Raw genomic sequence first — 17,867 nt, forward strand, 5'->3', positions numbered from 1 at the left:
ATCTGTTTGAGCTGCCCCTTCCTACTGCAGAGCATTCATGGGGATGCCCCTGGAAGCCTCCCCACGCAGTACTTGTCCCCATGCTGCTCACCTATCCCCTGGGGAGCCAGGTGCTCCACAAGGAGCTGCTCACAGGCGTCATGCTCCCCATGATGCTTGGCAGCTCTGGTAGCTTTTCTTCGCTTCCCCTCCCAGCTCATAACTCCAAACGTGAGGCTTTTCATGGCTCCATAATAACTTGCAAATTACCCAGTACAAAAGGAGCTGTTTATACAACATTTCTGTCAGTCCCACAATTCGAGTGATGCTGCGGGGTTTCCGTGGAGACCCTGCACGTCAGACAAGTCCTACAAATGCTACAGCTGGCATTAAGGGAATCTCCTGTCACAGACAGAGGTCTCTGCTGGCCACTCCCCAGCCTTGGGTGGGGACAGAAATGGATACCCTTGAGCCAGAACTGGGTAAAAAGGTGAACTGTGGGGCTCATGTATGTCAGGGTACCTGGACCCAGGGCTTCCCTGCCAGGTACTCTCACCCTATCTGTGCATGCCTGTGGTCCTGCTGCAGACACACAGGCTGTGCCTTTTTTTTACACTCAAGTGGGATTAAAAGACCCATCAAAGATGCTGGGAAGAAGCACAAACTTGTCACACAGTGGTGCCAGGGTGAGGGTGCTGTCACCAAAGCACCCACAGGGACAGCCCCAGGGCTGGCTCCAGGGAGGACTACCTTTATCCAGCCAAACCACAGTCACTTTTATATCCTCCACCTATCCTACATCTGCTGCCCATTGGCCACAGCTCCTGGCTGGCTGGGCACAGAGCTCTTCCCAGCAACTGTGACTCTGTAGCCATCCCTCAGCAAAGCTTCAGGAGTGACTCTGGGCTGTCCCAGAGATGCTGAAACCCTGGGAATAGCTGGGTCACCTCCAAGAGCCTGTGCCTGTTGCAGGCAACAAAAATCCTTTTCAGTGGCAGTAGCACCTGCAAATCCCCTCACCAGGGCAAAGCCAAAGTCACTGCAGAAGGTGTCCCATGGGAGGTGATGGCCACCTGCAACTAGGGCTGCCCCTCTGCCCTGCCCCAGCCCAGGGGTAGCCCTGACAATGCCCTTCTCCTCTGCAGGTCAGGGACCTAGGACAGAGAACGGTGGCCAGTGCAGGTGTGGCATGGACAAGAAGCAGACGTGGAGCAGATGGCCCCACTGCCACCCAGCTCCAGCTTTGCCTGCTGGACACACATCAGCCCCAAGCCAAGGAAAGCAGACAGCAAACACTTGCTCAAAATGCAGCATTAATTCCACTGTTCCAAGAACCACAGCCCTCCACACATTGCTGGGCCTCCCAGCTGTCCTGCACAGGTCGTGACCCGCTACCACAGCCCTGGCCTGGCACAAGCCCCCTGCCCCTGCTCCCAGGCAGCATCCCCCTTGCCTCAGTGCTTGAATAATTGATGGCGGTGTGTGCATGCGGCGTCTCGAGTAGGAGGAGGTCTGGACATGAATCTTTCATGCGTTTGCACCTCCTGGAGCTGCTGGGGATGGTCGGCGGGAGGTGGGGATGTGCTGGAGCCTGGGTAGGTGGGGACTTCCTGTAGCTCTGTCCCCAGGAAAAATAAATACAGCAGCAGAATGTCCCTTGTGACCGGGCAGAGCAGCACCACAGCATCTTTCTGACCCTGTGGAGGAGCAGTGCTGTGCTGTCCCTGTTCTCCCAAGGGCTGGGACAGCCCAGTGCCCTCTCCAGCTTCACCTCCCTGGCTGCCACAAGAAGGATGCCTGAGCACACAGGGCTCACTGCAGGCAGAGAACACAGTGATGCAAAACAGCAGTGTGACCTTGGCTCTGGGCGTCCGGACACAGAGCAGGACTACACAAGGCATTAGATCCCTGCCCTGCCAAACCCCTGCACACCCCCTGCCTGGGAGTGAGGGGCTGCATGCTGTGGGGGAAAGCAGGCAAGAGTGCAGGCAGCAGGGTGGAAGCAACCAGCCACTTCCCAGTGCTACCATGCCAGGGCACAAGCCTGCAACCTGGTGTCAGGAGGTAGGAAGGGCAGTGGGAGTGATGGGCAACCCAGGAAGGAGGAAGAGGCTGTCGTCCCCTCATGCAGTCCCGAATACTGGTGCTATATTTACCCAACTGCAGGCCTGGGTTTCGGCCTCTTGACTGTAACACAAGCCCTGCAGCCTGCCAGAATCTGAGGGGATGGCACATTCCTCAGCAAAAATAACCCTCCAGCAGCAGGCGAGAGGGCAGGGGTGGAGGTGACTGACTGGACAGCTGCACTCACCACCCCGCTCACTGGGAGCAGACGTCTCGCTCCGACAGACCCTGGGATGGGAATCGGGCACATATGGCACCACACCAGCCCCCTGCCCAGGTGGATGGGGGCAGAGGTGGGAGCCAATCTGGGGCATTAAACATGGGCACGGTGCTGCAAGTTATGGGACTAAAATTAGGCACTGAGATAAATGGCCAGGGATGCTGAGCCACCAGGAACACGGTCAGCACAGCCATCCCCAGTGGGCTCCATTGCCATCGCCATCCACCATCTACTGAAAAATTATACCAATGCTGTAACTCCTGACAGAGGAAGGATTCATGCAGGGCCACCACATACAGGAAGTTTCTGCCCCCTTTCCTGTCCCCAAATCCAGGCAGGTGCAGGCTGTTTCCTGGGCAGAGGAAAGGCTCCAAGATGATTTGATTGCTGAGTGCAGGTGGAGGCCAATGGGGCAAGATCCTGCACTGGGAGCCCAAGATGGACACATCCAACCTTGAAAGGAGAGGCAGCCTGGGTGGGGAGGATCAGGCAGTGCTGGCACAGTGAATGAGGGCTGGGCTCTAAAAGGAGATTAGCTCAGGTTCTTAAGAGGTGATTTCTGGTGATAATCCAGTTTATAGGGAAAAAATTCAGGAGATGCAGCTGAGGGGTGATAAAGGCTTTAGCAAGTCTAGGAGCACTGGAGCTATAGTAGGGGCCAGGGCTGGCTGGGAGGATCTGGAGGTTCCCTGGGTGGACCTGGGTAGCCCCTGGACCAGCCTGGTGCTGGTATGAGAAGGGTCAATGCACTCATACTCCTGCACTACAGAGCTGAGGCATTAGGGAGAACCTGCAGCAGGACAGGGGCAGCCCAGTGGGGCACAGGGGGACAATGTGGGACAGTGGGGATGGTGTATCCCTGGTAGCCCCTGCACTTGGCTGCCTGGCCAGCCCCACGCATGCTCTCCCCACTCCCCACAGTGAGCACTGACGCACTCAGGGAACCTGGGAGAGGAGCAGGAGAAAATCATTAGTGGGGTGGAGCGACAGATTCAGGGCAGGAGATTAGAGGAGCTAAATCGGGCTTGTGTGAGCAAGGGGGACTGCTGAGCTGGTGCAGGAGGAGTTTCCTAGGCTGAGTACAGAGATGGGCAGCATGGAGCCCCCCCAGGCCAGCAGCAGGGACCTGAGCCACCTCAGAGAGAGCCAATGCTGGCCACACAGAGATCTTCAACCTGGCAGTGCACCAGGGAGAAAAGGGGCTCTGTGCCCACGAGAGACCACTACCCACCAGAGGCAGATGGAGCAAGGACACCACAACACCTCCAGACACAGAGGACAGGGACCCCAAGTCCAGAGGAAGAGCTGATCTTGCCAATGAAGCAACGGCCTTCCAATACCTCCAGACACAGGGGCCTGGGATCTCAAGTCCAGAGAAAGACTTTATCCTGCCTGAGGACCCTGCACACATCCCTCTTGCCCTGTAAGTGTTTGATTACCTAACTCCCAGAGTGCCCCAGGGAACAAGGATGGGGTGTCCCTTCCCAGTACAAGAATGGCAGAGCTATGAGTGGAACTTCCAAGATCCCTGGAGACCTGTCCAGCATCTGGCAGGATGTGGCACTCTCTTGGCACTGCCACAGCACACCAGAAAGAGTTTTGTGCTGCCACAGTGACAAAGCCACACCGAGTGCTGCCCTGCTTCCCGCTCAACTCAGTGCCCCAGAGCCTGCATGGCTCCAGAGGTGTCTCTGGCCCAGGGATGCCTTTTTGGGTGGCTGTTTGCTCAATGGTGGTGCATCCATGGCCAAGAACCTGCTGGGAGGAGTGCCCAAGGCAGGGTGACATTCACACCACACGTTAGGCAATCCTGGCTGCTCCGTCCCTCCCTCAGCTGCCCCAGAAAGGCGGTGGCGAGGGCTGGCGGCTGGGAATTGGGAGCAGGGAAGAGTGCGTCAGCACAATGGGAACGGGCACCTAGGGAAATCAGACTGTGCTGTGCTGCTGGCAGCAGCAGTGGGGCCCAGACTGGTGTGGCCATGGAGAGGTGCAGCTGCACACCAGAGCATGAAAACAGGGTGACCCCCTGCTGTCCACCCAGGAAAGGCTGCCTCTCCCCCAGGGCAGTGCATGTCTCCCATTCTGCACACACTCCCAACTGCACTCCAGCTTCCCCACATCCAACTGCACCATGCCATGGTCCCTAAAGGCATTATACACAGTGACTCCACACAGACTCACTGCAGGGCAGAACCCCTGCTGCACAGTTCTCTGCTCCTCCTGCCACCCCACCAAGCTCCTGACCTGTACGTAAACCTTCCTCCATCCTCCAAACACCACTTCTCCAGACTCCTGGCTCAGTGCTCCCCTTCAGCATTGTGAAGGTTCCTTCTGACTTGCCACAGTCATCCAGTCCCCTCCCTAAGCTGCAGCATCTCTGGTGTGTACCTCCTGTGCTGCAGTCCCAGGTGCAGGTCCTTCCCCAGAGCCTCAGGGCTCAATGTTGCTTCCCTCACTCCCTGTCCTCACTGTCCCCATGCAGACAGCACATCTCACATCTCAGAGCAGTGCCACCCGCCTCCACGCTCCCCAACACTCAGGCCTGCAATGTCCTAAGGAGACAGCATCCATCCTCCATGAGGAAGAATTTGTTCACCAAAAGAGTTGTCAAGTACTGGAACAGAATGGCCAGGGAAGTGGTTGAGACACCATCCTTGTAGGTATTCAGAAAACAGGTAACTGTGGCACTTAGGGACATGGTTTAATGGTAGACTTGGCAGTGCTGGGTTAAGGGTTGGATTGATGATCTTAGAGGCCTTTTCCAACATAAATAATTCTATGATTCAATGTTGTATGATCCCATGATGATGGGGCAGAGGGGGCTGAGCCCCAAATCTGCAGGACGAAGCCCACCCATGCAAGGGCAGCAGTCTCCATGCACTCTCTCTCTGATTGCTACACCCAGGGGTGATGGTGATGAGCAGAAGGGCTGCCATAGGGCTTGTTAATTTGCCTTGGTTAATTAACCACCAGGTCTCAAGCACCGCAGGGCACAGGCTCCACCTACTTGCCAGCCCCACCTCTCACATCTTAGGCTCCTCCTCCTAGCCCCATTGGCGTTCTAGTTCACCCAGTGCATTTCCAATGCCTGGTAAAGCTATTACGGTAATCCTACAGGAGTTCTGCCCGTGGGCAGCTGGTGGGGGGTTCTGAGGACCGTGTTGGTGGCTGTGGTGGGTGGTACCCCCAGTACCATGTGCCCAACCCTCATCTCTCTCTTTCTTTCTCTCTTCTCTCTCTTCTCTCTCTCTCCTCCTGCCCCGAGCAGGCTTGGCATCACATACTCCCAACACCTCTGTGCCCAGTCCTGGCACCCAGCCTGGCCTGGCAGTGGGTTCTGCAGCCACATGCTCGCTCCAGGCTGGAGAGCCATCCCAGAGCTGCCGGCACCGGGCACCCCAGCCTGCAGCAGGGTAGGTACAGCAAAGCTCAGCAGCCCTGTCCGGCCCCAGGGCACGCACTGCAGCAAGAAACTGCAAAGCACTGCTGCCACCCTCGGCAAACCTGTGCCAAGGTCTGCGCCAGCACGGCCGTGCTGATGGCCACATCACCCTTACCTTCCATGTCAATGATGGCCAACACTGCACTGGTCATGGCCTCTCCCTGCTCATTCTCAGCGATGCACGTGTACACACCGGCATCCTCCTTCTTGCTGTCCCGGATCCAGAGGGTGCCATACTCCTCCCCACCCTGGGCCAGCTGCTCCTCGTTTCGGTACCAGCGGAGGCTGGGCCGGGGGTTGCCCACCACCACCACTCGCAGCCGGATGTCGCAGCCGGTGCCGATTGCTGCATTCTTCAGTTTCCTCACAAAATGCGGTGCTGCCGGGCGAGCTGAGCCCTCCTGGGGCGGCCCCGGCTCTGCTGTGACCTTGGCGCGCTTCGGGGGGATGCCAGGGCTCGGCGGGGCTGCCCGAGGCTCCCCACCAGCCCTACTCGTGCCACTGCGTCCCTGTGCTCGGTGCATAGCCTGCAGCTCCCCCACCACCACCCGTGACCCCTGTCACCCCAAACCAGCCCGTTGTGCCCTTCTTCTCCCCCTGCCTGCAGTCTGGGAGTGCTGGGTGCCTGACTGGGGCGCTGGGGCAGTGGCGACCCCCCAGTCCAAATGCCGTCCGGTTCGGTGCCTCCCCCCACAGGCTGCAGCCCCAAAGGTCGCAGCACTGTGGGCAAGCAAGGGACTATATTTAGGCTGGGACTCGGGTTCCTGCTCACCCAGCCGCCGCTCACCAAGCCCCCGGTGCAGTGTGGCACTCACACCCCGTGCTCTGCTGCAACCCCAAGCCCACCCAGCGCCTCGGCACCTGCTCCTCGCCGGCCTGGGTGCGAGTCCTGCGGGTGCTGCCCGCTCGCTGAGCCGTGCCCGTGCTGGGGCCGTGGCGTCCCCCCCCTCACCCGTCCCGTCCCGTCCCGCGCAGCCCCCGGCGAGCTGCGGTCCCTCTGCCCCCTCTCCTGAAGTGGCAGCTGCCTCTGATATGTCACATTCCTTGGCTGGGCTCCCCCTCTCTGCGCCTGCTGCCCCGTCCCTGCAGCCCAGCTCCTCTTGCAAAGATAGAAAAGGGCCAGCACCTTTCCATATTAGCTGAGAGGCTCGGGGGGGACCCAGCCTTCCTCCCCCCGCTTCCCCTTCCCTGGCAGTGTCATTGGATCAGGGCAGAGAGAGACCCTGACGGCATGTGGAGGGAAAGGACACGGTCATGCTTCCTGCAACGCAAGGCCCCGGGCAGGAGCCAGCCCTCCAGGGCCCCTTAGCTCCGTTCCCAGCAGACAGCAGAGGTGGGGATCCCAGCATCCCTGATCACCACAAATCCTCCCTGCCCAGAAGGCTGCAAGCACACCAAGACTGCATTTCTCTCACTGGGCCCTGCCTCTATCCTGGGCAGTGTGGCTCCTGGCCAGCCCTGCTGGAGCTGTTCGGCTTTGGGGCACTCTGTGGGAGCTACCACACGCCAGGCTCCAGGCAGCGAGCAGTCAGGGACTGTCTGTGCCAGATGCTGCCTGGCCATCCCTGGGCAAGGCAGGGCTTCCCCATCTCCTGGAGCCACGGCAATGCCTCGGCACCTGGCCCCAGCCACCCTCGCCAGGGGCTGTAAATCTGCATGAGCAGGACGCCAGCGACACGACACGGTGCTGCCCAGCTGCAGGCCAGCCCTGACGGCTTTGGCACAGCCCATTGCCACCAGCCGAAGGGTGCCAGCATCAGTGGAGCATCACTCGCAAGGAGAAAATCCCGGGATTTCCCAACTTGGCTGGCTGGGGCACCATGGAGTGGGATGCCTTGCTAGGCCCACAGCCTGGCTGCAGAGGGGCTGAGCCACCTCCAGAAGAGGCCTGGGGGCCTCTTCCATGCCCTGCAGGCAAAGGAATGCTTTGTCCCCAGCCTGCCCCCAGGAGCTGAACTCTGGCACAGCCAGCTTGGGCCGGCAGGGAGGGAGCTGTCATCCCAACCTAAGGCAACCGGGGGACTGTCCTCGATGTCACAGGGCCACCTGCTGGAGATATCCCTTGAGATCCAACACTTCCCACCTGGGGTTTGCCACGCCGGCCTCTCCATCAGGGACACCCCCAGCCCACTCCCCACTGCTGACAGTAGCACATGCCTTGTCCCTAAAACATCATCCCCTGCCAAGCCCACTGCCCTCCCTGGCATGTACTGCCTCGCAGAGTTTTGTGGACCCTCCAACACCTCCCAAGGCAGAGCAATCCTGAGCAATCCTGAGCAATCCTGGATGCTCAGCTCTGGGTTCCACTGCAGCATTCCCCATTTCTGGGATGAAGGAGCTGAAGCCAAGATGTCCACGACCTGGCCACAGGGAGAGGGGCATGTGTGTTGGAAGGAGGAGAGCATATAGTATTGGCAGTTTGAGGCCAGAGTTGAGCCTGAGATGCAAGCATAGGGTGATGCTCACAGGATGCAGGGGAGGAGGTCGCTTAGGGATGAGGATGGCTTTGCTTTCAGGTTGATGACACTTGGAGGGGCTTGGAAAAATCCTAGGCAGATGTGGATTTGGGTAGGTCCCAAGTGGGGGTAAAAAGGAGGTGGCTTTGGAGCTGAGAGCCACCAGGACATGGTATGTGATCCTGGTGTATGGGAGATACAGGACCATCACCCAGAGCCCCTCTGAACCTGCTCAGGCCTTAGCTGTCACTGTTCCCTGTCCCAGCAGGACTTTCCCATCCAGTGCAACTGGGAAATCCACCACCTCAGGCACCAAAATGCTCAAGAATCTTCAGTGTGGGAGATACACACCTTTTGGGGGGCCCAGCAGCCTAGGGAGGGGACAGCCCAAACAGGTGCTGGCTCATCCAGCTGGCCCTTGTGATGCCTCCCCCAGGTGCTGCCTCCCCCCCACCCCATCCCCTCTCTGTCCCAGAGAGGCACTGAGACGACAGGGTAATGCTCCGCTGTTTATTTCAGCCGCCTGAAGAGTCTCATACACGTGGTGGGGTGGGGGTGCATTGGGGCGAGGGTTGGGGATGTCTGCCCTGGCCCCCCGGGCCTCTCTCCGGCTCCTCTCGTTCTCTCCCCCCTCTCTCCCATTCACTCACTCCTCCTCTCTCCTGTGTCCACCTACGGGTACCCTCTCGGCTCACGAGCCTGGCCCCTGCAGCCTCCTGCTGCTGGGGGTTCCCGCCATGGGGAGGGGCGGGCACTGCCCTCCTCTGCCCACGGGACTGCCTCTTGGGCCGGGGGCAGCAAAGGGCCCGAGCCCCCCGAGCTGGGGGGGATGCGCAGGCTGGGGGCCCCCTCGCTCTGAGCTGGGCAGAGAACAGGGGGCTCAGCCCAGACCATGCCTAGCTTCTCCCCATCCCCAGCATCGCCGCCATCCACCTGGAGAAGTGCCAGCTCCAGGGGGGCCGGCGGTGCTGGTGGAGAGGGATGGGTCCCCACTCGTGTGGGATGAACCCCAAGCCTATGCCCAGCATGGGAAGGGGCCTGTGGGGGGATCCAGAACCTGCTGCTGGGACCGTCCAGCTCTCCATGGAGCTGGCCCAGGCCACCACCTGCTCCCCCCAGCCCCTCCCACCTGTCCCGTCCCTCCCTCCTGCCGCCCCCCGGCCCTGGCCTGATCCTGATGCTGGCGTTGCCGCTGCGAAGCTGCAAAAGCAGAGCGAGCCTTTTGAAGCCGGAGGAGAGAGCCCAGGGGTGTGGAGGGCCCAGAGGCAGCTGCATGGGGGAGACTCCTCAGGCAGTGCCGGGGGAGCGCCGAGAGGCGAGGTGGGGGGCAGGAGGGGGGCATGGCGGAGGGACGGAGGCAGGGACAGAAGGTGCCAGTGGGCTGCTGGAGCAGCCTCCTCTACAGCACTTCATGCTGCTGCTGAGTCGCCTCACTCACCACCTGCGGGAGAGAGGCACTGTGAGACGTCATGCCGTGCCACACCAGAGCCCCGAGTGTGGGAACAGGCACCGTCCTCGGTCCCCTGCCTCCCAACCACCCTCTGGTGCCACCCTGTGCTCACCTCCCCATCACGGGTCTCGATGGTTTTGATCATCACGGTCTTTTTGGTGTGCACCTCGGAGCCCCGCTGCTCTGGGCTGGTCTCTGCAGGGACAACACAGGGGATGGGACCACAGGGACATGTGGTATGGGGACACAGCAGTGGGCCTGGGGTCACTGAAGAGCTTCAGCAGCCTTGGTTTAAACCCCCCTCGGCTCATAGCAGCATCCAAACAAGTGCTCCCGTACCAGGGGCTCTGTGTGGCACCTGTGTGTCCCCAACCTGCCAGCCTGTAACCCCTCAGGAGGGACAGTTGTCCCAAAAGTGGGGAACACAGGGGAGTCATTCCACGTCCCCCTCTTCATGGAGTGAGGCTCACCTCGGAAATTGAGTGCAGAGGCAAAGGTCTGGTGCATGGGGATGCTGATCCTGTGGGAACACAGAGAGGAAAGCTTAGCGCCAGCCAGCCCTCAGGTGTGTTCTCACAAAGCTGAACCCCCAAAAAACTGCTGACCCTGCTGGTCCTCCCAGCTTGTCCTGCCCCCCTTCCACTCACCGGCTTTCCTCGCCCTCCAGCAGCTTGCGGTACGTGGCGATCTCCACATCCAGGGCCATCTTGACATTGAGCAGGTCCTGGTACTCACGCAGGTGCCGGGCCATCTCGTCCTTCAGGTGCCGGATCTCCTCCTCCAGGCGGGCAATGGTGTCCTGGTACCCGCCGGCCTCCCCTGCAAAGCGCTCCTCCATCTCCCGCATCTGGCGCATCAGCGAGTCATTCTGGAGAGACCGGGGTGCCCAGTGAGGGAGGAACCCAGAGGAGCCAGGGGTCACCTGGGGTGGGAACTGGGGATGCCAGGGCACCCTGGGGAGGGCTGTGGACAGCTCTGGGCTGGGTTCAGCTGATATGGGACCACAGTGAGTGACTGTAACCCTGCCCAGGGCTAGGCAGCAGGGTCTCATCTGGGTAAGCTGGGCACGTACTGGGAAACCTCAGCACTCTGCTGCCCAGGTCCCCCAGCAAAGCCATCCTTCCCCAGCAAGAGGGCACAGAGAGCTGTGGAAGCACTGGATGGCTGCCTGGGGGTGGCACTGGTGGCTGCTAGCTGGCTCCCTGACAATGACTGTGCCAGAATGGGACTGTTGTGCCCTGTTTGTTTGCAACCACCTTGGCAGCCTGCAACCAGACACCCCAAGCCCTGTGCCCGCCTGCCTGGAGCCTCCCAGGCTGGGTCACATTTTACAATCTGCACTTCAATTCCAGGACTCTGCCAAAACACTTTGCAGGAGCCCAGGCCACTGCTGGGGGAGGTGCAACCCAAATGTGGGGTACAAGGACCCCTGTGGCAGCAACTCAGAGATCTGGGAAGAGCCCCCCACCCCAGAGATGTCCCAGAGGTCCCTGAGCAGCAGTCTTGGAGCAGCAGGTCCCTGCAGGGAAGCTGGAGATCTTCCCAATGCTGCCCTTAGCTCACCGTGCCCTTGAGGGCATCGATCTCGCAGGTGTAGGACTGGATCTGGTGCCGGTACTCCAGCATCTCCTGTTTGGCCTGCCTTAGCGCATCGTTGTTCTTGTTGGCCGCCTGCGTCAGGTCGGACACCTGGGGAGAGACCACGGTCAGCAGGCATGGCCACCGAGATGGAACCCGCTGCGCCGGGGCCAGCCCAGAGCCCGCTGCCCCCCACACCTTGGACTTGTACCACTCCTCAGCCTCGGCGATGTTCTTGGCGGCAATGCTCTCGTACTGAGCACGGATGTCTCGCAGCGCAGCTGTCAAATCAGGCTTGGAGATGTCCATCTCCACCTGGATGTGCTGCTCCTGCAGCTGTGCCTGCAGCTCCCGGATTTCCTGCATGGACAAAGTGACATCTCAGGGCACCCACTCCATTTTCCCTGCCCCGTGATTGCCATTGGAAAAGGGTGCCACTTCTAACCTACCTCTTCATGCACCTTCTTGAGGAAGGCAATCTCCTCCTGCAGGGACTCTATACGTCTTTCCAGGTCAATGCGTGCTAGTGTGGCTGCATCCACATCCTGGGAGGGACACAGAATGAGGGATAGTGAGAGGTTGCAGGGAGAGCACAAGGGCTGGAAGGTGTAAAGCTGTGTCTGGGACCATGCCCCAGTTCTGGGGCCAGGCTGCTGGGGGGAGAAGGGGGTGGAAAGGAGGGTAGGGTTCCCAGGCCACACTAAGGGAATAGGTACTCACAGCTCTGAATGCAGCGAGGTTGTTCTCAGCCTCTTCCTTCAGCTGGATCTCCTCTTGCAGCCTGTAGGCAGAGAAGGGAGGCTAGGGGGGTCTGGAGGAAGCTCCGTCCCTCCATGGTGATGTCCCCCTGAGCTGTCCTTAAGCCCAGCATGGGCCAGTAGGGAGAAAAGAGATTGTCCTGTGTTCCCGGCAGGCAGCAGAGGACTGGCCAGGGGCCAGGGGCTCTTCCTCCCATTCCCTATTATAGTCAACACTGGAGAGATCACAAAGACATGAGGTCAGCTCAGTGCCACGCGCACTGCCCCAGCCCTTATAGGGGAGAGTGACCAGCAGCTGGGGGGACAGGGTGCAGGGGGTCCAAGAGATGGCTACCAGCTGAGCTATTCCAGGGAAAGCAGGAGCACAGAAAGGTTTCAGCGACGCTGTGGGATGGGATGTGAAGTGGGGCTGCTGTAGGGGAGGCTCAGGTTGGGGCTGGAGGTCCAGGCTTGTGTCAAGGAAGGGGACAGTATCGCAGGCTGCATGCCAGTGGAAAGGCAGCGGGGAGGAGATGGAAGCGCCCAGGTGGTGCTGGCACATGGGGTGGCAGAAACCCAACACACGTTTGTTCTGGGCCCTGCTCCTCCCCTGTCACTGAGAGTTCCTTCATGCCACCACCCCCAGCTCCCCAGCATCAGGGAGGACTCCAGCTCTGGCTGTCTGTGGTGGTGGCTGGGGTTACAAAAGAAGGCAGCAGACTGTGTCACCCCAAGGGAATGGTGTCTCCAGGGCACAGGGTCCAGGAGGGAAGGTGCAGACCATCATCAGAATATACAGCTCCCCTTGAATATCTGCCCCTACTGATTCCAGGTTCCCCACACTCCCTGGGAGTTCCCTCAGCCTGGCCACCCTTGTGGATAATCCCCGCTCTCTTTCCCAGCACCAGCCAGGTCCGCAGCATCTCTGGGGTCTCCCACTGCTCACAGGGCACCATGGACACTCACAGCAGGACTGGAGCATCCCTGGCCTGTGGAAGTGCAGCCACTTTCTCCCCTCCCTCCTTCACATCTGGAGCTGATGGAGCACTCTCCCGGGGTTATCCATCCCCTCTGCCTGCCTGACTGCATCTGTCTGTCCATCTATCCCACAGAGCTCAGCTCACCCACGGGCCCAGCAGCCCTCCCTGGTGTGAGCAGAGATAGGGACCCCGGGGTGAAGTGCACTTTGATCTCCCAGCTCTGGGTGTCCCGTGGTGTTACAGCCTGGCCTCAGCCTCACTGCCAGGGAGGGCATAGGGGACATCCCTGCTATGGCAGACATTCTACCCTCTGGGTGCTGCCTGGGCAGCTGGGAAGTGGTCAAGGGGGACAGAGTACTGGGGTCATGATGGGCTCTGAGCATGAGGCACAAGGATGGCAGTAAGCAGGGACTGCCAGGGCGAGCTCTGCCCCCACCCACCCCTAGGGATAGAGATGCATGGATGGATGCCCACAGGGACTCTCCAGGCCCCCCTACTCACTTCTGCTTGAGCTTCTGCAGGTCATCGAGCAGGTTGTCACGCTCAACCTCCACACGAGCCCGCTGGTTGGTGAGCAGGTCCACCTGGCGCCGGAGCTCCCGCAGCTCCTCCTCGTACATCTCAGCCACGCGGGTGGGCTCCTTGCCCCGCAGGCGGTTCACCTCAGCCACCATGAGGGCATTCTGCTGCTCCAAGAAGCGCACCTTCTCGATGTAGTTGGCGAAACGGTCGTTGAGTTCCTGCAGCTCCACCTTCTCGTTGGTGCGGGTCTGCAGGAACTCCTGGTTCATGGCATCAGCCAGGCTGAAGTCCAGCAGCTCGCCGGCACCCTGGTAGGCACTTTGGTAGGAGCGCAGGGGCGTCACACGGGTGGTGCGGAAGGTGGACAGGCTGGGCACGGCCGAGGTGCGGGACACCTGGTAGACGCGGGAGGTGACGGAGCTGCCGCTGCTGCCCTTGCCCCCGAAGGAGGCACGGGAGAAGACCGGGGAGCCGCCGAAAGTGCGGCGGTAGGAAGAGACCCGCTGGCTGGAGGAGTAGGACTGGCTCATGGTGGCGGCGTGGGGAGGCGAGGCCGGAGCAGGGAGCAGGCAGAGGGCTGGCGAGCGGCCGGCACAGCTCGGAGAGGCGTCGGGAAAGGACCGAGCGCCGCTATTTGTATCCTGCTGACATCACCCGCCCCTCCTGCTGCCGGGCAGCGGGGGGATGCTGCCGCGGGGGAGATGGCCGGCAGCCCCCGCCCACTGCCCCTCACCTGCTCACACCCCCTGGCAGACAAGAACCCCTGGGCACCCCAGAGTTCCCTGCTGAGGCCTTGACACCGGCCCCCACTGCTCTGCCCGTCCCTGGGGGTGAGAGGGGAGCAAGTGGGGCAGACTGCTGGTGAACCCCCTATCAGGATATGGTGCCACCCACAGAGAGCCCGGACAGACAGATAGGCAGCCTAGGCTAACACCATGAAGGGAAAGAAGGGAACCTTCACAACGTCACTTGACCCCCTTGAGCCAAACCTCATGCCAGGTAGCTGTGGTCCCCAAATTGGTCTTGAGCACCCCAAATGGCCCCTGATGAGGCCCTCACCCACCCCCTGGCAAGAGCACCAGGCTCAGGTCTACACGTGGGGCCAGACTCCAGCCCCCTCATCCAGACAGTGAGCAGGAAAGGGCCCTAGAGAGGGGTTGATGTGGGGGGACCCCTGCCCTGAGTGTACTTGTATTGACCCACGACCCCAGCTCTCTTTCTGACATGGGGGCTGAGCACTGGCCAGGGTCTGGGTGCTTTCGGAGTGCTGCTGAGTGACCCCGAGCAGGTGCTGGGTCCGAGCCCCAGTGGAGGTGACGTCAGCCCCTGTCCTCGCTCCGGCACATTCCCAAAGCAGCAGGCACTCAACCAAAATAGCCTTCCCAGCTCATACTCGTGGGGTGTGGGACATACATACGTGGTATTTATAGTGGGGGAGGCACTCTGTTAACCCTTCTTGCTCCAGGTGTGTGGAGAGCACAGCTGGACCATGACCCTGCCTGGAGCAGCCCTAGCCCTCCTCTGATCCCTATCACCCCAAGAGCAGAATGAGGTCCCCACGTTATCCCGAGGCAGAGCAGGCTGTGCCCTGTCTCCTCGGTCTCCCCCTTGGCCAGGAAGTACACTGAGAGTCAGAAAAGCCAGACCAGCTCCCCCAAAACTCCCAGAATGGGGAATTTCTAAGTCTGTCTGAAAACCCTCACTACAGTTTCCTGGAAAAGTGGTGGGTCAGGTCAGGGACCCTCAGGGCCTTGCACAAACCCATGACAACCGAAAAGGAAATCCTGAGGGAGAGAGTCTGTGCTGGGGGAACCCCTCATGAGCTGGGCAGCACCCCCTCCTCCCCAGCACACCTGGTGACCCCCAGCTCCGTCCAAGCTGGGCTGTTTTGGCTGACGTCAGCTGGCTCAGCCCCAGTGCCCTTGTCCCTGAAGGCCCTGGTGGAGGGGACCGCTGTGCCACTGGGTGCAGGGTGACTCAGCAGCAGGACAGCACTCAGCCCTGCCTGGCCCTGCACATCCCAGCCTTCTGTCCTGGCTGTAACACAGAAGCCAAGCAATGCCATGGCTCACTCATGGTGGCACCAGCATCAGGCAAAGACTAGGGCTTGTTCATGGAAGCATTCTCAACTGCCCTGGCTCTGGGAGGAACTCCTCCCTGCTGCCTCCCTGCTCCATGTCACTTGGGGAGCCAGCTAAATTCTGAGTCCCGCAGACATGCAGGTGGGCTCAATGCCCTGCATCCCTTCTGCTCCTCCAAGCCCCCCATCCCTGGAGCCTCTCCCAGCCACCCAGTTGCAGAGTGAGGTAGCGTCTTCCCAGAGAGTACAAGCTGCCCGGAGGAGCCTGCCTTTAAAAGGGAAGGTATTTCCAGATGAGGCTGTTTCATCCCAGCACAGGGAGAGAATGGAAGAAAGGGGGGCTTGTGGGGGAAGAGTAGATGGAAAAACAGACAGCATCCTTCCTCCTTCTGGCCCCTTTCCAAGTATGCCCTGCACATCTCAGAGCCCTGCACGTGTGCCCTGCCTGTGCCGGCAAGCCAGCCCTTAGCTGGTGTGCAGAGGGGCAGGTGGGGGCCCCATCAGGGGGATTCGGGGCATCTGGGACAGCACACCACCAGCAACAGAGTTCAGCCATCCCTTTCCATGACCCCACCCCACTGCTGTGCCAGCTGGGAGTGTGGGGAGGATGGACTCTTCAGTATTGCTGTGCCCAGAAGTGCCTGGTACCCTGCCCTGGTGTATCAGGATGCAAATCCTATCTCAGGCCTGGGCAGCCCTTGTCCCCATCCTCATCCTACAGAGCAGTGGGCTACAGGGTTAGGGTGCTCCAGGGAGGGAAAATGCACTCTTGGGCACTGCTGCTTGGAGGGGAAGCAGCTCAGAGGGGTTAACGAGGAGCATCCTCTTGACCCTGCTGTAGGGCAGACTGTTTGGAGTGGCCTTTCCTTAGCTGTGGTGACAGCCTTCCGGTATGGCTCTGGGCAAGCAGGGGCCCCACAGCATGCAGAGGGTGGACAAGCCTCTTAGGAAATCCCTGTCTGCTTGGACTACCCAGCATAACAGGAAGGAGGGATGAAGTGCAGGACCCAGAGACCCTGCCTGAGTCCCATCCCAGAGACAAGATGCCAAACACTCTGTGCCAACTAAAGCCCCAGAGGCTGCAGAAAGTGAGGAGGCTGCAGAAAGTGAGGAGGCTGCAGAAAGTGAGGAGGCTGCAGAGGCCAGAAGTGCAGGGCTGTCTCCTGTCCTGTCCAGCCCCATGCAGCCTCCCCAGAGCTCCACCCCAGGCCAGGCTGACCCAGACCAGCAGAGCCTGGGAAGTGGCTCCTGAACCCCCGCACTGGCCTGGTCCCAGTTTCCATCAAATCTTGGATGAGACTGCTGCCGGGAAGGCGTTTGGAGCTGGAATGTCAAACAACTCCCTCTGGTCATGACATCCCTGTGAGCAAAGCCAGCTGCATCCTGCAGCCACCCCTCCTTCCTGGCCCTCCCTCCCTGCTGTTCCCCCAGGATTTAAACCCAGCACAGCCTCCTTGGGCTGTGGGCATCTTGGGGCTTGAAGCTAGACAGGATGTGGATCAGGGTGCTGGCCCTTCCTTGTCCCTATACCCTGCCACCAGGACCCATTGCCCCCTTATGCCTGGCCTTAGCTCAAGGGTGAGTTGAGGAACTGGAATGGGAACGAAGCAGCGGGGGTGTCCATCCCCCTCCCTCCTGACCCCTGGCTGTCTTCCTTCATCCCACTCCTTTTACAGCCATGAGCCTCCCAGACGCCTTTACCCTAAGAGGGAAGGACTGTGTGGCCCATTCCCCAGTGCTGACGGATCCAGGGCGCATGCTATTGTCTAAATAGGAGGTGGCTCTCCCTCCCTGCCTGGACCAAGGCCCAGCCTGGCCTGATGGGGTCCCAGGAGCTGGTGGGTAAAGTATCTAGTCCCCCCCATGCCTGCTGTTCATCCAGCTGCCCCCATGCCTTTGCCCACTCCAGAGTGCAGGACCAGGGGGTGCACAGACTGTCTGTTTACTCCTGGTCCCCACCCCCATGTCCCCAGGAGATGGGGATGCTGAGGATGTTGTCCTGTCTGTGAGTGGCACAGGATGCTGGGGGTGCCTGGATGCCCCCATGGCAGGCATGGATGCCAGGGGTGTCCATATTCAACCTGTATAGATGTTGGGAGGTGTTTGCTCTCCTCCCTTGGTCTTTGTGTGTCCTCGGGGCATGCTGGGGGTGAGCTGTTGCCCTGAGTCATGTAGATGATGAGGGAGACCAGCTACTTCCATGTCCATGGATGCTTGAACCATACACCTGCCCCATCACTCATCTGTAGCTGGCCCTGTGCTCTGTGGGGATATTGGGGACGTTCCTCCATCCCTGCTG

The 17,867-nt window shown here is 60.3% G+C and overlaps 1 protein-coding gene across 1 annotated transcript; it reads right to left on the bottom strand.

Moving 5' to 3' along the window:
- Positions 1 to 8,717: 8,717 nt before the first annotated feature.
- DES (desmin) lies at positions 8,718 to 14,107 on the bottom strand. Its single transcript, XM_063400699.1, has 9 exons — positions 13,468 to 14,107; positions 11,970 to 12,030; positions 11,699 to 11,794; positions 11,448 to 11,609; positions 11,235 to 11,360; positions 10,319 to 10,539; positions 10,142 to 10,191; positions 9,784 to 9,866; positions 8,718 to 9,662 (listed from the first exon to the last, which is right to left on the bottom strand). Exons 1-9 carry the CDS (start codon positions 14,016 to 14,018, stop codon positions 9,621 to 9,623), a joined length of 1,392 nt encoding a protein of 463 aa, XP_063256769.1. The 5' UTR covers positions 14,019 to 14,107; the 3' UTR covers positions 8,718 to 9,620.
- Between the last annotated feature and the right edge of the window lie 3,760 nt (positions 14,108 to 17,867).

The sequence above is a fragment of the Prinia subflava genome, chromosome 6 (assembly GCF_021018805.1).
Source record: "Prinia subflava isolate CZ2003 ecotype Zambia chromosome 6, Cam_Psub_1.2, whole genome shotgun sequence".
NCBI lineage: Eukaryota > Metazoa > Chordata > Aves > Passeriformes > Cisticolidae > Prinia > Prinia subflava.

Excerpts from the sequence above, each read along its gene's own strand:
- DES (XM_063400699.1), bottom strand. The coding sequence starts at position 14,018 with ATGAGCCAGTCCTACTCCTCCAGCCAGCGGGTCTCTTCCTACCGCCGC. Across the intron at positions 11,361-11,447 it reads AGGAGTGGTACAAGTCCAAG|GTGTCCGACCTGACGCAGGC; the intron begins GTGTGGGGGGCA and ends GTCTCTCCCCAG. Across the intron at positions 10,540-11,234 it reads TCGATGCCCTCAAGGGCACG|AATGACTCGCTGATGCGCCA; the intron begins GTGAGCTAAGGG and ends CGGTCTCTCCAG.